We start from the raw sequence: 18,040 nt of genomic DNA on the forward strand, positions 1-18,040 counted from the left end.
GATAATAAATAGAATTGTTGATTTATATGTCCTAGATTTAGATCTTCCAAGAAGTATCTTATCCAAATAGTTTTAGGTAGGCAACTGCATTACTAGCTATGAATTCAGCTTTCACTATAAATCCAGCTACTCAATTTGCTTTTTTTACTTGACCTAGAATTTTTTTCTTCCTTTTAATATGAAGATACACTCTAATGTGGTTTTTGGCTAAATCAACATCAGTATATCCTCTGACTGACAAGTAATCTCCTTCATATGTCACTTAAAATGCTTTGTACCTTTTAGGTATCCCAGAATTCTCTTAAGTGCTAACTAATGAGCAATTGGATGATTGCTTTGATATCTACTCACGAGACTTACTACAAGGCCCAAATCTAGTCTTGTACACAACATGATATACATTAGACTTTGTACTACTTGAGCTTAAGGTTTGTTTTGAGTTTGATTTATTTTATCGTCAATAGATGGATTTATGTCTTGATAATTTTGCTACCTTTGCAAATGAGAGTATACATTACTTTCAACAAGTAATTCCCAACTAACAGAATATCGCAACATACAACGATAATATCGCAAATGAACTCCCACTAATCTAAATATATACATAATTATTAAAATTAGGAAAATAAGATTGTGAACGATAGTAAGACTGGTGGGAGAACCCAACAATGAGAAACTGCCATGTGTGGAAAAAAAATCTACCTGTTATTGATTTTCCTAAACATATGGGCTAGCTTACGTCACTTGTGATTTTGTGGAGAGAACCCATTTGTTCGGTCCCCTGCTCGGTCTTACTCTCGGTCTCACTAGCATTACACTTAAAATTATTATGTAAAAAATTAAATTTTATAGCAGTACTGTAAAAAGTATAATAGCATTGCCTAAAGGATTGTTTTAATTATATAAAGAATGGCAGGAGTAGGGGGGTTATGTAGAAACCACAAAGGGGAAGTCCTCTGGGCCTACTCGGGGCCTATCGGAGTGGCAGACTCAAACGAGACAGAGGTCCCAGCCGTTCATAGCGGGCTTCTCTCGATGCCTCGTCTAGAGTGCGACAAAATTATCGTCGAAGGGGATTCCTTAAATGTTATTCGCTGGCTTTCGGGTAACGCTTCTCCCCCTTGGCGATTTTTGCCTCTCTTAGAGGAAATAGAGGACAGAGCTAAGGGCTCCTCAATAGTTTTTCGCCATGTCAGGAGATCAGCCAATGCGGAAGCAGACACCCTTGCCAAGAAAGGAGTCTTTCAGGCCGCGTTTGAGTGCTTTGACTATCTACCTCCTTGAATTATTGTACTGCTATCTTTGTATTATCTTTGTTCCTTTAGGACCACCTCGGTTCTGTTTTTACATATATATATATATATATATATATATATATTCTGTTGCCCTTTTCAAAAAAAATATAAAGACTTCTTTTATATATGAACTTTATCTTCTTGACTCTCAATTTCACATCCTTCCTGTTGGATCATATTTATCTCTTCATTTAATAAAGTAGTTTTAAACTCTATTTGGGAAAGTTCCTAATCAAGGTATGCCATTATCGATTCATCTAATTTGAGTTTTCTCTTAAATGATATAACCTATAACATTTTGGTCTACAAGTGTATCTACTAACTCGCAAAATTTTATTTTTAACAATGGACTTTAGTTCTTATTCAATAGGTTTTTTCATTAATCTAAATCAGGTGACTCTAAAATTTCTCAGTAAGTAAGATGAGGGCTCATCATTCTCACTTTTATTTAAGAAAGTATAAAAATCTCTTAATATCGATGGTGATTGTCTAACTCTTCGGATACTATATGTTATTTCAAGTTGAGTTACAATTATGAGGTTGTTCTCTCATGCAACAATCAGCCACAAAATGCCTTTCTAATAAAAATCAGCCGCAAAATGCATTTACACGAGCACACTCTATAATTTCAGAGACACATAAACAAAGGGGTGGCCAAAGGAATATGGAAATAAAAGCAACAAGACACGTTATTTTATTTGTGAAGGATATTGAGAACCCTAACTGTGTAAAACTAATTACAAAATCTTTACTACTTCCTTCTCTTGAAGAATCATGCAAGTCAACCACCCATTCGGTCTTCTTTCTTTTTTTTTTTTTTTAAATAGTGATTTGTATTAAATGAAAAGGGAGCACCCGAGACGGGCAACCCAGAGAACAAAAACACCAAAGAAGAAACAGAAAGAAGAAGAAAAGAGACACCAAAAATTACAAAATTATACTACGGGGGAAGATGATTGAACCAGAGAATACTCTCCCCCTAACTCCCTGCTTGGCTAACACATCCGCCTTTTCGTTTGCCGACCTCCAAACGTGTTTAAAGACAATAGCCGAACCCGCAACAAAATCCTCAATTTCATCAAATAAAGCCAAAATATCTCCAAGGAGGAGCTACTCCACCCTTCAACCATCGAATGACATTCAATGAATCCCCTTCAACAATAATATGATCCAAGACTTCCCTACTCAACTTCTTGATCCCAAAATAGGCCGCTTTGACTTCCGCCTCCGAAGAATCACACACACCAATAGGGCCAGAAAAAGCCCAAAGTATCTCACCAAACTCATCACGACAAAGTCCCCCCACCCCCGCTGGACCCGGGTTTCCAAGACAAGCACCATCAAAGTTGATTTTCAACATTCCTAGCATCGGAGGCTCCCATCTTTGGACTATTTTAATTTTTCTCTCACTACTAGAGCACACTTCCCTCCAACCTTCTCAAAGATCAAAGGCCAATACAAAACGAAAGGATGGAAAACATCTAACCCACGATATGACCAATGCTATAATCCGCATGTACAAATAATAAGGTGATTTGGCCAAACCTTCAAACACCCTAGAGTTTCTTTCCTTCCAAATCACCCACCGTGTAGCTAGCAAACACACATTCCACAATAATTTTTCTTTCTTTTTCCACGGCACAAACCCCCATATACTCAAAAGATTCTGAATAGTTCTTGGGAAGACCCAAGTGATTCCAAACCTCTTAAAGATACATCTCCATATGATCATGGTGAAAGAACAGTGCATGAACAAATGATCCACAGATTCCCCATCAATAAGACAAAGAGAGCAGTGATCAATTAGCAATATCCCACGGTTTCTCAAGAAATTAATGGTTTGTATCATTTGACGACAAACGGCCCAACTGAAGATACTAACCCGAGGTGGGCAGTGAAAATTCCATACATTTGCTGAAAATGCAGAAACAGAAGGAGGCATCAAACCATTATAGAAAGATTTGACAGAGAAAATGCCGGATGATTCCACTGTCCATATTCTTTTGTCTTCACCCCCACTTTTTACATAGCACTTATTAAGGAGCTACCGCAACCGAGATTCGTCATCACTTTCCCACTCAAAAAGGATTCTTCTAAAGGCAGGACACCATATCAGCTTACCACCACTACGATCAAAACATTCACAAACGAAGGCTTCTTTGCTAACAGCCACCCGATACAGCCTAGACCCTTTTGGTCTTTCTACCTACTTAATTCTTTCAACCTTTCATTCTATTAAACATATATGAAATATTGGGCCCCTTTAATTCCCTGCTCCAGCCTCCAGCCCCCTATTGTGTATTTAGGACTATCATTTTACACTATAAGGGGGCGGCAGAAGGAAGAAAATGGGGTGAATATATCATTTCACCAACAAAACCCGCATTTGAGGGGGGCCCATTTAATACCTCCACGTCATCTTAGAGCATGCGCCCAAGAAAATACTTCCGTGCATGTGATGCGCGTGCGTACCACAAGATTTACCTCATTGTATTGTGTTTGACAGGTGCCCCCAACTATATCTATCAAGATAATGGTTCGAAACACCCATTAACCCATCACTTGTCTGTACACTACAACAGTTTAGGCATCTCGAAAGATCACGAGAGAAAAAAGAAAAGATGAAGTCTTCTTGTTTTTTCTTCCTTGTGCCACCCCCTTGTAGTGTACAGACAAGTAACCATCAGCTTCGTTGAGTTTCAACTTTTCATTTTCTTTGTGTATCTCTTCAATCCTTCGCCAATTTGGTCCAAGCCTTTCCTAAATCATCGCTGTGAAAACATCACCACCCACTCTATGCACAGACTCGAGTAGAGTCTTCTTGTTTTGTTTTTAGTCTCTTGTTTTGTTTTTAGTGTTAGATAGATATTACATAGAGTTTGACTTTTATTAGGACTCTTGGACAGACTGTTAAAAGAGATGAGGTAGAGGTGTTTTAAGTCATCTAGGATATTAGAAATAGCTCGTGGTAGTTATCATAAGGGTTTTTGTTTTATTCAAACTTCTTCATGTATATAATGAAAGCTAAAGACGTGAATAAGATTAGAGTGTTGTTTTCACGTTTACAACAGAGGGTGCTTTTTCATGGTTAGGCAGTAGTTTTGGGTCACATATTTTCTTCTCTTTATACTCCCTTATTAAATCCAATAGTATTTTCTTCTTCAAATTAACCAGAGAGGTTTACAAGTGGTATCAGAGTAGGTGTTAGATCGGAATACCAGTTTGTTCTTGGATTTGCTTCGAGGGGGATATGGAAGGGGGGATACCGGTTTATTCTTTGGTTGCTTCGAGGCGATATCGAGGTTGGAAGAAGAGATGGCGGAAAGTGTTGGTATGTTGGCGGGGATTGAAAAGCTCAACAATGCAAATTACTTCTATTGGAAGTCGTGCTCGGAGTCGTATCTTCAAGGCCATGATCTATGGGAGATAGTGAATGGCAACGACACCCAAACACCAGTAGAGGGAGGGGTAGATACTCTACGGAAGTGGAAGATCTGTGCCGGAAAAGCGTTGTACGTATTGAAGGCATCAATACAAAAGGAGTTGATTGAGCATATTGGAGAACGAGATCAGCTCATTAACACAAGGTAATTTATCCGTTTCTGATTATCTTATAAAAGCTAAAAACTTGTGTAATGGGATATCTCAATTAGGTGAGGAATCTAAGATTAGTGAAACCCGGATGCGGAGATTGATTATCCGCGGCTTGAGGCCTGAGTTTAGCGGATTTATCATCGCTATATGTGGTTGGCCAACACAACCGTCTCTTCTGGAGTTGGAGAATCTCTTGATTAATCAAGAGATGTTGGCAAGGCAGATGGCGGGAATATCTATAAAAGAGAGTGAGGAAGCGCTTGCGGTGAATAGCAAGCGGAAGTGAAAGAAAAATAAGAAGTGAAAGGATGGTGATAAGAAAGGTGATCGGGCGAATAACAATGAAAAATCACATGAAAAATGTGATTTTTAATCTTATGGATGTGGCAAGCCTAATCATATTAGAAGAAATTGTCAGGCTAAGATTGAGACCGATGATGGGAATTTTATCGTCGAATCCAAAGATAAGGAGGATGATGACGATGATAAATGGGATATGCAAGCTTCTTTTGCTTGTATGTGGCAGTAGAAGAGACTGCTACGGAATATGACTTTGAGGAGGATATTTCTTTTGCACTGAATGTTGCAGAATCTCCTGTTGTGAAAAGTCAAGTGTGTGCAACAAGTTCTTCTGGAAAGAAGACTATTAACTACGAGAACGATTGGTTGATTGATCCTAGATGTTCACACCACATGACTGGAAATCGAAATAAGTTTATGCGGTTGCGAAAATATGATGGAAATCATGCGGTTGTCACGGCAGATAATTCTGTCCATGCTGTGAAGAATGTGGGTGATGTGACAGTTACCTGCGGTGTGGTGAACGAAATAGCATCCTCAAAGATGTGTATCACGTACCGGGTATGACGAAGAATCTAGTATCGGTAGTGCAGATCACATCAATGGGCAGATATGTGCTATTTGGACCTGATGATGTAAAGGTGTTCGAGAAAGTGGATGTTTCTGGCAATCCGATCGTGCGTGGGAAACGGATGGAGATGATGTACGTATTATCAGCAGGAACAGCTTATGTTGATAAAGCTCGTCGTAATGAAACTCCAGAATTGTGGCATGCGCGCCTTGCTCATGTCGCATATGACAAGTTAAAGATTATGGCGAAATGAAACCTTGTCAGAGGTTTACCACTTCTCGAGAACGGGGGATGTACGGTTTGTGCTGGGTGTCAGTTTGGAAAAGCACACCATCATCCTTTTCCTCGATCAAAGTTTCACACAAAACGACCATTGGAGTTGGTTCACTACGATGTATTCGGTCCAATGAAGCAGAAGTCTGTAAGTGGAAACCGTTATTTTCTTATATTCGTTGATGATTTTCAAGATATGTTTGGGTGTATTTTCTACAGGAGAAATCTGAAGTCTATGAAAATATCAAAGATTTGCACGTGTAGAAGCTGAAACAGGATTTAAGATCGGTTGTTTGAGAACCGATAATGGTGGAGAATACACTTCTCAGATTCTTTCCACTTATTTGAGGGATCACAAAATCAAAAGGCAATTCACTTGTCCCGAAACTCCACAGCAGAATGGAATTGCAGAAAGAAAGAACAGGCACTTAGTTGAACATGCCGGAGTATGTTACATGGGAGGAATGTTCATCCTCAATATTGGGCGGAGTGTATACGCATGGCCGTATATGTAGCTAATCGTCTTCCGCAACAACGACTTGGTTATGAGTCACCTTATCAAAAGCTCACTGGTAGGAGGCCGTCAGTTACACATTTTAAAGTGTTTGGTTGTGTTTGCTATGTGCTTGTACCAAAGCAAATGAGGACAAAGATGGAGAGAAAACGGTGGTTCGAGCTATGTTCATTGGTTATAATGAACAAAGGAAAGGGTGGAGATGCTTGGATCCATGTACGAAAAGGGTCTATGTGTCAAGAGATATGGTGTTCGATGAAGCGTCATCTTGGTGGTTAGTGGGAAACACCGCAATGCCGGACTCAACGGATTTGATTGGCAGTTTGAACGAGAGATTGGATTCGATTATGCTACCACAGGAAAATCATGGTGTAGCAAATCCGGATTCGATCTAAAGGGTGAAAAGTACAGTTGATCTCTCACAGATGGATGGAGGTATGTTAGAGTCAGAACATGAGGCGCCACGTCAAGGTTCGACGGCAACCCCACATAATGGTACTTCGACGTGCAAGAGCTCTAGTCCATGGAAGACTGGAAAAAGTCTGTCGCGTGAAAAAGATGTTCCAGCTTCACTAGAAGTGTTGCGACCATCACAACTTGAAGATTTTGAAGAGTATGAATTTAGTGCGTCTAAGCCACGAAGATCGACGCGTATTTAGGGGTGTTCATTATTCGTTTATAACCGAATAATCGAACCGAACCGAATTGGTTTGGTCGGTTCAGTTCAGTTTTTTCCTTTTCAGTTCGGTTTCGGTTATTTTATTTTTTTTGAAATTCAGTTATTCAGGTTCGGTTTCGGTTATCACAAAAAAAAATCGGTTAACCAAATAACCGAAATTATGATAAAAACCATTATTTAAAATATAAAAAAATGCTATATGGGCACTGCATAGGATGATCAAAACCGTCCCTTTGATTGATCACAACTTAATTAGGTTGTGCTCAAAAAATCATTTTGATAGGATGATCCTAGCCCTCCGATCCAAACCGAGATTTTGCTTTTTTCATCTTTTTCTCCCACTGTTCGGTTAATCGGTTATAACCGAATTTTTAATCGGTTCGGTTTCGGTTTGGTTTTTAGAAATTTCGGTTCGGTTTCGGTTATCGAAATTTGATAGCCGAAATTATTTCGATTATCAAATTTCGGTCTATTCGGTTCGGTTATAACCGAACGAACACCCCTATGTGTATTCCAAAGGCGAATCCGAAGTTCGCAAATTTGACTTGTTTTTGTAAGGTGGAGGATTCAACATTTTCTGAAGATACAAAAGGCATCAAGAAGTGGCAAATTGATAGATTGTGGAAATTTTTTCGGAAGAAACTTAGTGTGACTTGTGGAGAGTTAACGCTGAAGGGGAGTGCTAGAGTCACTGATGTCTCATGCACGGTGTCAGAGGGGCCGGGCCGACGGGGTTGAATCATAGTTGATGAATATGAGTCAGTGTTGAGGGGGAGAATTGAAAACATCACCACCGACTCTATGCACCGACTCAAGTAGAGTCCTCTTGTTTTGATTTTAGTGTTAGATAGATATTAGATAGAGTTTGACTTTTATTAGGACTCTTGGACAATCGGTTAAAAGAGATGAGGTAGAGGTGTTTTTAGTCATCTAGGATATTAGAAATAGCTCGTAGTAGTTATCATAAGGGTTTTTGTTTTATTCAAACTTCTTCATGCATATATTGAAAGCTAAAGACATGAATAAGATTAGACTGTTGTTTTCACGTTTACAACAGAGGGTGCTTTTTCATGGTTCGGCGGTAGTTTTGGTTCACGTTATTTTCTTCTCTTTATACTCCCTTATTAAATCCGGCCAATAGTATTTTCTTCTTCAAATTAACCAAAGAGGTTTACATGGTGTTCTTCTATCAATTTCAAAACAAGTGATCTTCTGAAAACCATCACGCATGCAATCTACAATTTCCCTAGTTGTAGCCATGGCGCGGGCGGGATCAGCTCCTCTAATACCACTTGTTACGAACTTAAATCAATTCATAATGGACTCGGTCTTCTTAGAGGGAAGATCATCCTCTTGATCCACTTCGAGAGAAGGATCAATCCTCCTTTGTACATAAAGACACTTTTGGTAATAAGATTTTTCATTGATTAAAAAGGGCTACGTCGAAAATCAAGAGACCAAAGACACAAAACTATGATACCCGGCCTTGTTCAACACAAAGAATTAAAGCAAGAAGCAAAACCCACAACACAAAGGACAAAAGAGGAAGGGAGAGAGAGACCTTCGATTGAATACTATTCAAATTCTCATAAACCGTACACCACTTCTATTAACGTTTTTCACTCTCTCTGCAATTCAACCTATTCAGTTCTATCTGCCAACTCACCACACTACTCACCTTTCACTGTCTCTCTCTCTTATTTATAAAGAAAACCAATTATAATCCTTCTAGGAGTCCAACTCCAACATCTTATTGTAAACTCAACACAAGACACATTGTTTTGCTACTTTTAGAAACAACCTCACTAAAAGTAGTTTTAGTATTCAACTACAAATCCACCGACCCAAATAAGACTATTGAATATTAAAATAGCTAATAGAGTCCCATCTAATTAGAATTCCTAGTTTAATTAGGATATGGCTCACGCCCATCCAAGTGAGCCCGCACCGACCACTCCGGCCCGGCCCCTCCAGCATCTGTTCGAGTCGGCGGTGACTCTCAACAGACTATGTACATGTTATCTATAGAAAAACCCTAATCTAGATAATCTTTATCTCTAAGACTCCTACCTATACTTAAATAACTGGAGAGCATATCTAAAAATGATAAATATCTAAACAGATCTATTTCAGCAGCCAAGATGGGACCCATTTAGTCACGTAACACTTTGTACTATGGCCCACACATAACAAGGCCTAGAAATTAAACGGTTTGGATCATTGAGGAACCAAACAAAGTTCTAAGGTGCTTCCTATCCAATCAACACCCAACAAATTGATAGTGGAAATTATATGATGAGACTTGTAGCCACATTTAAAGGGTGATAAGGAGAGAACAATTGGGGAACCAAACGAGTTCCATCAAGATATGGGAATATAAAAGTGGAAGAAAGGGTAAATGATATATTCACCCCTTTCTTTTTACTTGGAACAGCCCCTCTAGTGTAACTACTCTTTTACATCAGAGGGGGGCGTCCCAAGTAAAAAAAAACAAAGGCGGATGTATCATTTCCCTAGAAATATTTCTGATACGGATATAGTCAGAGAGCTTAAAGGCTCAACATCCCAATGAAGCAACCACTAAAAACAAAAGAGAGTTTCTCGAATGTATCATTTCACTGGAAATATTTCTGATATGGACAATATGGTCGAAGAACTTAAAGGCTTAACATCCCAGTGAAAGGACCACTAAAAAAGTGGGTTGCTCTAATAATTTTTTTTTTGTTTGATCCAAGCAATTGGAAAATAAAGAAACATGCAGTTGATATATTAAAGAAAATTATGTATTATAAGAAGTGTGACTACGGCTTCCTGTACCAATTTCTCCTCACACAGCACTGTTGAATCTCTTTTTGAAGTTTTGCCTTTGACAAACTGTAATTTTCCTGTGTCTTTTGAATAACCCCAAGCAATGATTCACAAAAAACAAATATCTTCTGAATAAAAGAAATTTTATATTAAAAAAAATCCAATAGCTGGGCAGGAACTAGTCATGTGAGACTAATTAAGCTCATTACTATCCCAACTCTATCTTAAGTATTTGATTAAAACCAACAAACTGAAGGATCAACTTCTTAATTTGTCCATTTAGAGCAGCCACATCAATGTCTAATCCATCAAAACCAGATACTAGCATTCGAATTCAAATATCTATAACAACTATAGTTACTTAAAAGTTATTAATACATATGAAATTTACCAACTCTCTCACTTATGCTTGAAAATGAACTACTACATTTATTTTAAAAGCTCATGAAACTACTAGAGTTGCACGACTTCATCATCTTTCTCGGCGACCGGCCGGGTTTTCACTTGTCACCGCCATTTTTCGGGCGAGTCGCAATTTCAATGGGCCCAGCTTGCCTTACCAGCTGAAAAATGAGAAGGAAAAAAAATTAAAGAGAGTGTCAATTCTCAAGTTTTCTTTTGAACCCAAGAGAATTACTATAGAACGAGAAGGGTGTGGTGAAAGTAGGAGAAGCTCCTAAGTTAGAAGACAAAATACCTGGAAATAAGTCTCAAGTTTCTTTCTCAAAATAGCATGCTCTTTTTTCACCATTTGGAATGTCCTCATGCATCTGCATTTATTACGCGCACAACTATCACTTAACAATCTTAAAAGATTGTGGGTATTTTCATTTTGTTGGACTCTCAACGCACGAGATAATCGGTATTTACTTTACTTTGCTTCACCACCAGCCGATCATGATCAAGTGGAGATCAGATGTGGGGCCCATTGCCTGCTCAGGGTATGGATCTTCTTGTGGGACCCCACACCCAAGTAGTATGGTAATTATGCGACATACCATGTGTGTGAATTTATAGATTTATATCAGTATTAGAAGATGGGAAAGTTAATGGAGTATATGTTAATTAGTACCCTTCTGCGTTGCTCATCTCACAATATTCTCTGAACAAAGTGCACTCATTCTTCAATCTATTAGCTCCAATGCTGCACCAAAGACAATGATTATTTTAAATTCGTAAAATTCATCATACCAATAAAACTACAAAATAAAAAACAAATAATACACTTAAAAAGAAAATTTAATTAAGGATTATATTTTGGTGTGTACACTAAGGGGCCTTTTGGATATGTGGATTTTAGAATCTGAGGTTTCTTCAAAATTGTAGCTAAGAGACAAGAGAAGAAGCGAACCAGCCGTCATTTTTGACTCGTTTGTGACTTCTCGCCCTTCTTTCCGTCAGCAAGAGAGTAGCAGATCCTCCCATATTTCCAGGTAAAGATTTCTAAAACCTAGTTTTCTTACTTAAAATCCAAGAAACGCTGTCAGGACAGCAGCAGCAGCTTGATCGTGAACCCTCTTTTACACTGTTTTCAAACTAAAAACCTGGATTATAAAATCTCCGTATCCAAACGGCCCCTGATACACGGATTTTAGAATCCGGGGTTTCTTCAAAATTGTAGCTAAGAGACAAGAGAAGAAGCGGACCAGCCGTCGTTTTTTATTCGTTTTTGACTTCTCGCCCTTCTTTCCGTCAGCAAGAGAGTAGCAGATCCTCCAATATTTCCAAGTTTTAAAAATCTCAGGATGCAGGAGAGATTTTTAAAACCTGAATTTCTCACTTAAAATCCAAGAAACACTGTCCACACATTAGCTTGATCATGAACCCTCGTTTACACTGTTTTCAAACTAAAAACCTGGATTCTAAAATCCGCGTATCCAAACGGCCCTAAATGATTTGGTTACGCATTGTTATCCTCCACGAAAATCAGATGCTGATGAACATCCTTATTTTGGGGTGGATCTCAATCATGATCTCACCATCAGATCCCAACTAGATGATGGCAATAGTGTGTAGAGCAAAGCACCTTCTAATTGAGATATGGGCATAACCCAAATTTAAAATGCTTTGAGCCAAAAAAAAAAAAAAAAGATATGGGCTTAACCCAAATTAAAAATGCTTAGTTTAAAAAAAAAAGGTTTGGGAGATTTTAAATGTTGTGTGGCTGTATAGTCCAGTATTAATTTTCTAAAAGTACTGCAAGGCCATTTTTCAAAAGGGACATGGTATAACTATTGTTGTGTTATATCTCCCAAACTTACATGAAATGGCCTTACCGTACTGTAAGTTTGGGAGATTTTAAATGTTGATTTTTCTGATATCATGTCCCTTTTTTAAAAAAAAAGATATAACTTGTTGTATGGCCATTTTACAAAACAATAGCAAAATTGTATGCTTTGAGAGTTTGATAACCCCATTTAGACGGTTGATAACCCCCCTTTTAGAGACTTGATAACCCCATTTCGTCCCTCTCTAACAATTTTTCAAAAGAGTGCCCCTGGTTGGCAATTCTCGTATTTTGACGTCCCCCATTGGCAATTTTTCTTTCCCAAGAAATGATCGTCAGCAACTCATTTTTTAAAAGAAAAAAAAAATTCCATATAAAGATAGAGAAATGATACTTTCACCCCCTATCTTTGTATTTCCACCCACTTTTGTCATTTTAAGGAAAAAAGAAACAAAAGAGGGTGTAAATGCAGTCATTTTTTGTAAAGACAAATGTGGTGTGGAAATGTTGGGACAGTAGAGTGGAAAATAATGGCAACCCTTATTAATATTGCCATCATTGTTCTTATTATTTACCTGGAACTACTGCCCTTGAATTGGTGCATGTATGTATCCAGCTTACTGAAATCTAGGGGCCTCTTCTCCCTGATAAAATGAAATGTATAATTCAAATCATTTGATATAGTTTCCAAAAAAAAGGCTTCATGCATCAAACAAAATACAGAACCATAAACAATATGAAATATGGATTCCACTTACAGTGCTTGCTCAATGTTAACAAGCAATTTAGATGAATCCTTGTAGAACAAAGTGACAACTTCCTCTGCGAAATTAGGGTTTTCGTCATCCTGTAACTCCTCCAGCTGAGTGAGTTGCTCGTCTACGAATCCCTACAACAACCCAAGTTTTTTTAAAAAAATTTCCATATATGGATGTACAACTATACAAGTTTGGACATAAAAATGCTAGATTGTTATATCACTGGATAGGAAAAGAAAAACTAGAATGAAAAATGCAAAAAGTGAATAAAGGTCATACATGTATACATGCATGCATGGTCACTCAGTAATGCATCCATGAATCCTTAATGACTTCAAATGTGTGAATATCAAAATGAAAAGTTTAAAACCACACATGCAAAAGAGACTCGAGAACTCATTTTGAAACTCCAAAAGACTTAAAAAAAGGTTTAAAACGTGATCTTTTATTTGAATGGCAAAGAATTCGATAAATAAATAAAAGAGCCGCCGGGCGATCGGGCTGATCAAGTACAAGACAACCAAGAAATGAAACAAGAAAGAAAAAATCAGTGTTTAAAAACTCCTTGACTCGGCAAGGAACTCCCCCGAGTCGACTCCTTTTTACCTCGGCTGCGTTCCGCGTTGCACCACAACTGCGTTCCGCGTTTTGCCCTCCAGAGTCAATAAACTCCTTTTGACTCTCCCGAGTTATGACCTTGTCAACTGTGTCATCCGTGTTCTTGGCTGCGTCAGAGCCTCGTCGACAAGGATTTTTCTTGCCCGTGTTCCACGTCAAATCCACGTTTTTAAACACCGGAAAAAATTAGCAGTGAAAGGCTCATCAGGGGGGAGCAAGGAAGTCGAAGATTTCCAATAACACCCTAGATACTCCCGCGCTGGCAAGTATATCAGCCTCTCACATTCACTGATCTTCTGACATGATTAAAAGAGATAGAGGAACTAGCGACTCAGTCCAAAATTTCATCGATCCAGTGAGCAAACCGCCAAGGATACGAGAGGGACTAGCCCCCAACCATCTTGTAACATTAAGGGAGTCGCCTTCCACTATAACATGATTCCAGATGCAAGTCTTGATCATCCTAATTCCTTGATCTTATTGCTTGGATTTAGACAGAAATGACCCTTAAAAAAAAAAATTCTCAATAATAAGAAAACCCAAAGGACCTTCTTATTAGTTCTAGAGCTAGAAGACCCACTTTAATATTTAAAAAAAAAAAAAAAAACACTAGAGCTAGAAGAGGACCTGTTCAAAGAGGCACTTTCTCATGTAAACAGCCTGTCGTTGCAAGGGAGAGTTCTCCATGAGAGAGAGAGAGAGAGAGAGAGAGATTGAAAGAGAAAACAACTGGGAAAAAGAGAATTGATGAGAGCTTCTCCCGAGATGAGATTGGGGTTTTGTTGAGATGTAGTTAGTAATGAAGAAACAATGAGGGGGGGAGTCTGTACATATAGTAGAGGAGAAGGGAAAAGCGTTAGATGAGGCCATTTTTGTCCGCATGTGTTTACGTTGGCGTTTATCAGGAAATAGAAAAGGAATAAATTGTAGGTAATTAAGCCATTTGATTCTCAAAACTAGATAGATATTAATACAATTTTAGGGCATGAAATAAATGTAAAAGGGATTCTCAAACTTCCTTTTAGGGGCAACCATTCATTCATGACGAATGAGGTTTATCACCCCCACTCGGATTCTTCAACGTGGGTGGAAAAAAAAAAAAAATTATGATATTTACGCCCCTTTTTGGCATTTTCAGAATTTTATGATATTTACACCCCTTTAGGCCACGTTATGCAAGAAAAACATTTTTTTTTCCTCGATTTAGATGAAAATGATATGATTATTGTTAATTTCGGAATTGCTAGCGTCCATCGCAAAAGGTATTTCGAGGCCGGTGTGTCGCATGTTAGACCAGCCACCACGTGAATGGAGACAAACGTCGTGCGACAGACCAGCCGCGGAATGCCTTTGCGATGGACCCTAGCAAATCCCCATTAATTTAGAGCGATATTATAATAAATTGAAGGTTCTTCTAAGTAAAAATTGAATAAATTTGGTTCGAAGCTATATATCTTTGTCCGTGCGTAAAATAAAAAAAGTTAAGAAATATTTTTTCTCTCAATTTTTTTTTTCATAAAATTCCTGGAATCCAAACAAAGGCTTTATGTTTGTCTTTCATAAAAAATATTAATTTTCTCCTCTTTTATTTTTCTTTTCCTCAAAATTGAAAATTTGGACAGAAGATGTAGTTTTGCAAATCAACTATGTTGAAGTAAATGATTAAATAACGCCAACTCTAACAGCTTAAGCTTTTAGGAAATTGGTTGTTTCACATGCTATAAGAGAAATTGCCTCACGGTAAGTACCGGGTTCATAACTCAACAACTCCTACATATTAAAAATCCACAGCCCAAAAGTGGGGTCACATGTGCCACGTGTTCGGCCAACCCAAAAAAGAGTTGCCAGACATGAGGAGTGTTGAAGTATAAATGATTAAATAACACCAACTCTAATTGCTTAAGCTTTTGGAGTAATTTGTTGTTTCAAAAATTAGAAACAAAATCAAAGATAAAAATAAGGTAAAAAAATGGAGACAATCAAGTATTGATCTTCTTCTAATTGGAAGATATCATCAGACAATTGAGTATTGATCTTCTTCTAATTAGAAGATTAATCAGGGCAACAATGTTGGGGCATTTTTTCCTCTTTTGGAATTCATTTTCTTACCTGGCGTTATTAATAAACCGAGGGGGCGGAGTTTTATAGATCTTCCACAATCTCACATCCATAACTAGGGGTATTTCTATCATTTTTATGACTCATTGGTATTCCTGACATTTTTACTCAATAAGGCATATTTTGATTATTTTTATATCATGGGGGTATTTTAGTCATTTTAACGACTTAGGGATATTTTTCTAATTTTAGCCCGATGTAGGTTATTGAAGTTATTTTCAATAACTCATGGCAGTCTGGTCATTTTTACCTGATATGAGGTATTTGATAATTTTTATATCATAGAGGTATTTTAGTCATTTATCATGACCAGATACAAGTATAGTTTCCCATTCCATTTTGAAAATGAAACCGAACGCTGAAATTACCTAAATTGGAATCGGATACCGATACTGATTTCTAATTCCTGCGGTCCAAACGCACCCTTTAGGTATCCAAGAATTCTCTTAATTACTAACTATAATGAACAATTTGATGATCAGTTTGATATCTAATTAAACGCACCCGATATCCAAGAATTCTCTAATTCTTACAGTCCTGCAGTCCAAACACACCATGTACACAACATGATATACATTAGAACTTTATACTACTTTTGAGCTTAAGGTTTGTTCTAAGTTTGATTTATTTTATCATCATTAGATGGAGTTATTATCTTTTGATAATTTGGTACCTTCGCAAATTAGAGTATATATTACTTTTGACAAGCTAACAAAATATCATCAACATACAATGATAATATCATGAATGAACTCTCACTAATCTAAATATATGCTGTTGAGAAAATCCGCCGGGCAATCCGATCCGATCGTGCACAAATATAACGGAAAAGTAAAATAAACAAGCAAATCAAGCCACAAGATGAACACCAAGATTTTACGTGGTTTGGCAAAGCCTACTCCATGGGTGAGAAACACGATCTTCCACTATGAGAAAAAATAATAAACAAGGATTACAATGGATTAATCACAAACCTACAAACCCGAGACCCTTTCCTTGCTTCTCAAACCTAAGATCATACCCAAGAGAAAACCCGAGAGAAAACCCCAAGAGAAACCCAAGATAAAAGCCCTATATTCTTCTTCTTCTCCCTTTGTCTCTATCTCTTCACTTCTCCTTTTCTTTTTCTCTCTTGATTTTTCCACACTTCAAAGAAGAAAGTCACTTCCTCTTTTTAGTTGTTTCCAAGAAATCCAAATAAGAAGGTTTCTATCTTTGCCTCTTACCTTCCCACCCAAGCCACCTACGGCGGGTGGGAAATAAGGCAACTTCCAACATATGCATAATTATTAAAATTAGGAAAATTATATTGTGACCGAGAGTAAGACAGGTGGGAGAGCCCGACAATGATAATGTGCCATGTGTGCAAAAAACAAAAAACAAATCTGCTTTTTGTTGGTTTTCCTAAACATATGGGCTGGCTTAAGTCACTTGACTCACTTGTGATGTTACGGCGAGAACCCATTTGTGTTCGGTTCCATGCTCGGTCTTATTCTCGGTCTCACTAGCGGTACTCTTCAAATTATAAAGTAAAAAGAAAAACTATTGCAGTATTGTAATAGTGAGAATCATGAGCCCTCATCTTATAAAGAAATTCTAGAATCACACGATTATATTAATGGGGATTTGCTAGGCAATCTCGTGGATCACTTTTGCAGGAGAGAACAACCAACTCAGATGAAATAAATGAATAAGACAAAATCTGCTGAAAAGTGAACTTGTGTGGCTGCTCTCTCATGCAACAGCCAGCCGTGAAATGCCTTTCTGCCAAAGTCCCAAGCAAATCTTCTATATAGGGATTTGTTAGTCAATTTTGCATAAAGCCATTTTGCGGCTCACTTTTGCAAAACTGAACACCCACACGGGCTCACTTTTTAGCAGATTTTGTCTTATTCATCCAGGTGGTTGTTCTCTCCTGCAAAAATGATTTTGTCTTATTTATGGGATTCGCTAGGCAATTTTGCAGAAAGCCATTTCGCGGCTCAGTTTTGCATGAGAAAACAGCCCGATATTTTGTTTTATTCATTTAATTAAGGGTTTTGCTAAGGGCACTTTTTAGAAGGCAGACCTTGATCAAAAATATCAAGGGAGGCACTTTTGTCTTACCCCCATTATGTACATGTACACGAGTATATACACGAGCATACTGTATAATTTCACACACATATATACAAGGGGGTGGCCCAAGGAATATGAAAATAAAAAACAATTTGAGGAGGGCCCAGCTAATACTTCCACGTCATCCTAGAGCACGTGCCTGGGAAAATCCTACCGTGTGATGCACG

At 37.9% G+C, this 18,040-nt stretch overlaps 1 protein-coding gene across 1 annotated transcript; it reads right to left on the reverse strand.

Annotated features, from left to right (window-relative positions):
• Positions 1 to 10,356: 10,356 nt before the first annotated feature.
• On the reverse strand, positions 10,357 to 14,425 carry LOC143861446 (histidine-containing phosphotransfer protein 4-like). The gene is made up of 6 exons (XM_077372377.1): positions 14,265 to 14,425; positions 13,020 to 13,150; positions 12,837 to 12,905; positions 11,107 to 11,178; positions 10,732 to 10,804; positions 10,357 to 10,597 (listed from the first exon to the last, which is right to left on the reverse strand). The coding sequence occupies exons 1-6, from the start codon at positions 14,322 to 14,324 to the stop codon at positions 10,535 to 10,537; spliced, it is 468 nt and encodes a 155-aa protein (XP_077228492.1). The 5' UTR covers positions 14,325 to 14,425; the 3' UTR covers positions 10,357 to 10,534.
• Between the last annotated feature and the right edge of the window lie 3,615 nt (positions 14,426 to 18,040).

The sequence above is a fragment of the Tasmannia lanceolata genome, unplaced genomic scaffold (assembly GCF_043159265.1).
Source record: "Tasmannia lanceolata isolate RefF3 unplaced genomic scaffold, GAP_Taslan_0.1 ptg000003l, whole genome shotgun sequence".
NCBI classification, from domain to species: Eukaryota; Viridiplantae; Streptophyta; class Magnoliopsida; order Canellales; family Winteraceae; genus Tasmannia; species Tasmannia lanceolata.

What these genes read in the sequence shown, in the direction of transcription:
- LOC143861446 (XM_077372377.1), bottom strand. Translation starts at nt 14,324, where the DNA reads ATGGAGAACTCTCCCTTGCAACGACAGGCTGTTTACATGAGAAAGTGC. An exon ending in GAGATGAGCAACGCAGAAGG is followed by an intron (nt 10,805 to 11,106) that starts GTACTAATTAAC and finishes TAATAAATGCAG; the next exon opens with ATGCATGAGGACATTCCAAA. An exon ending in AACTTGAGACTTATTTCCAG is followed by an intron (nt 10,598 to 10,731) that starts GTATTTTGTCTT and finishes CTCATTTTTCAG; the next exon opens with CTGGTAAGGCAAGCTGGGCC.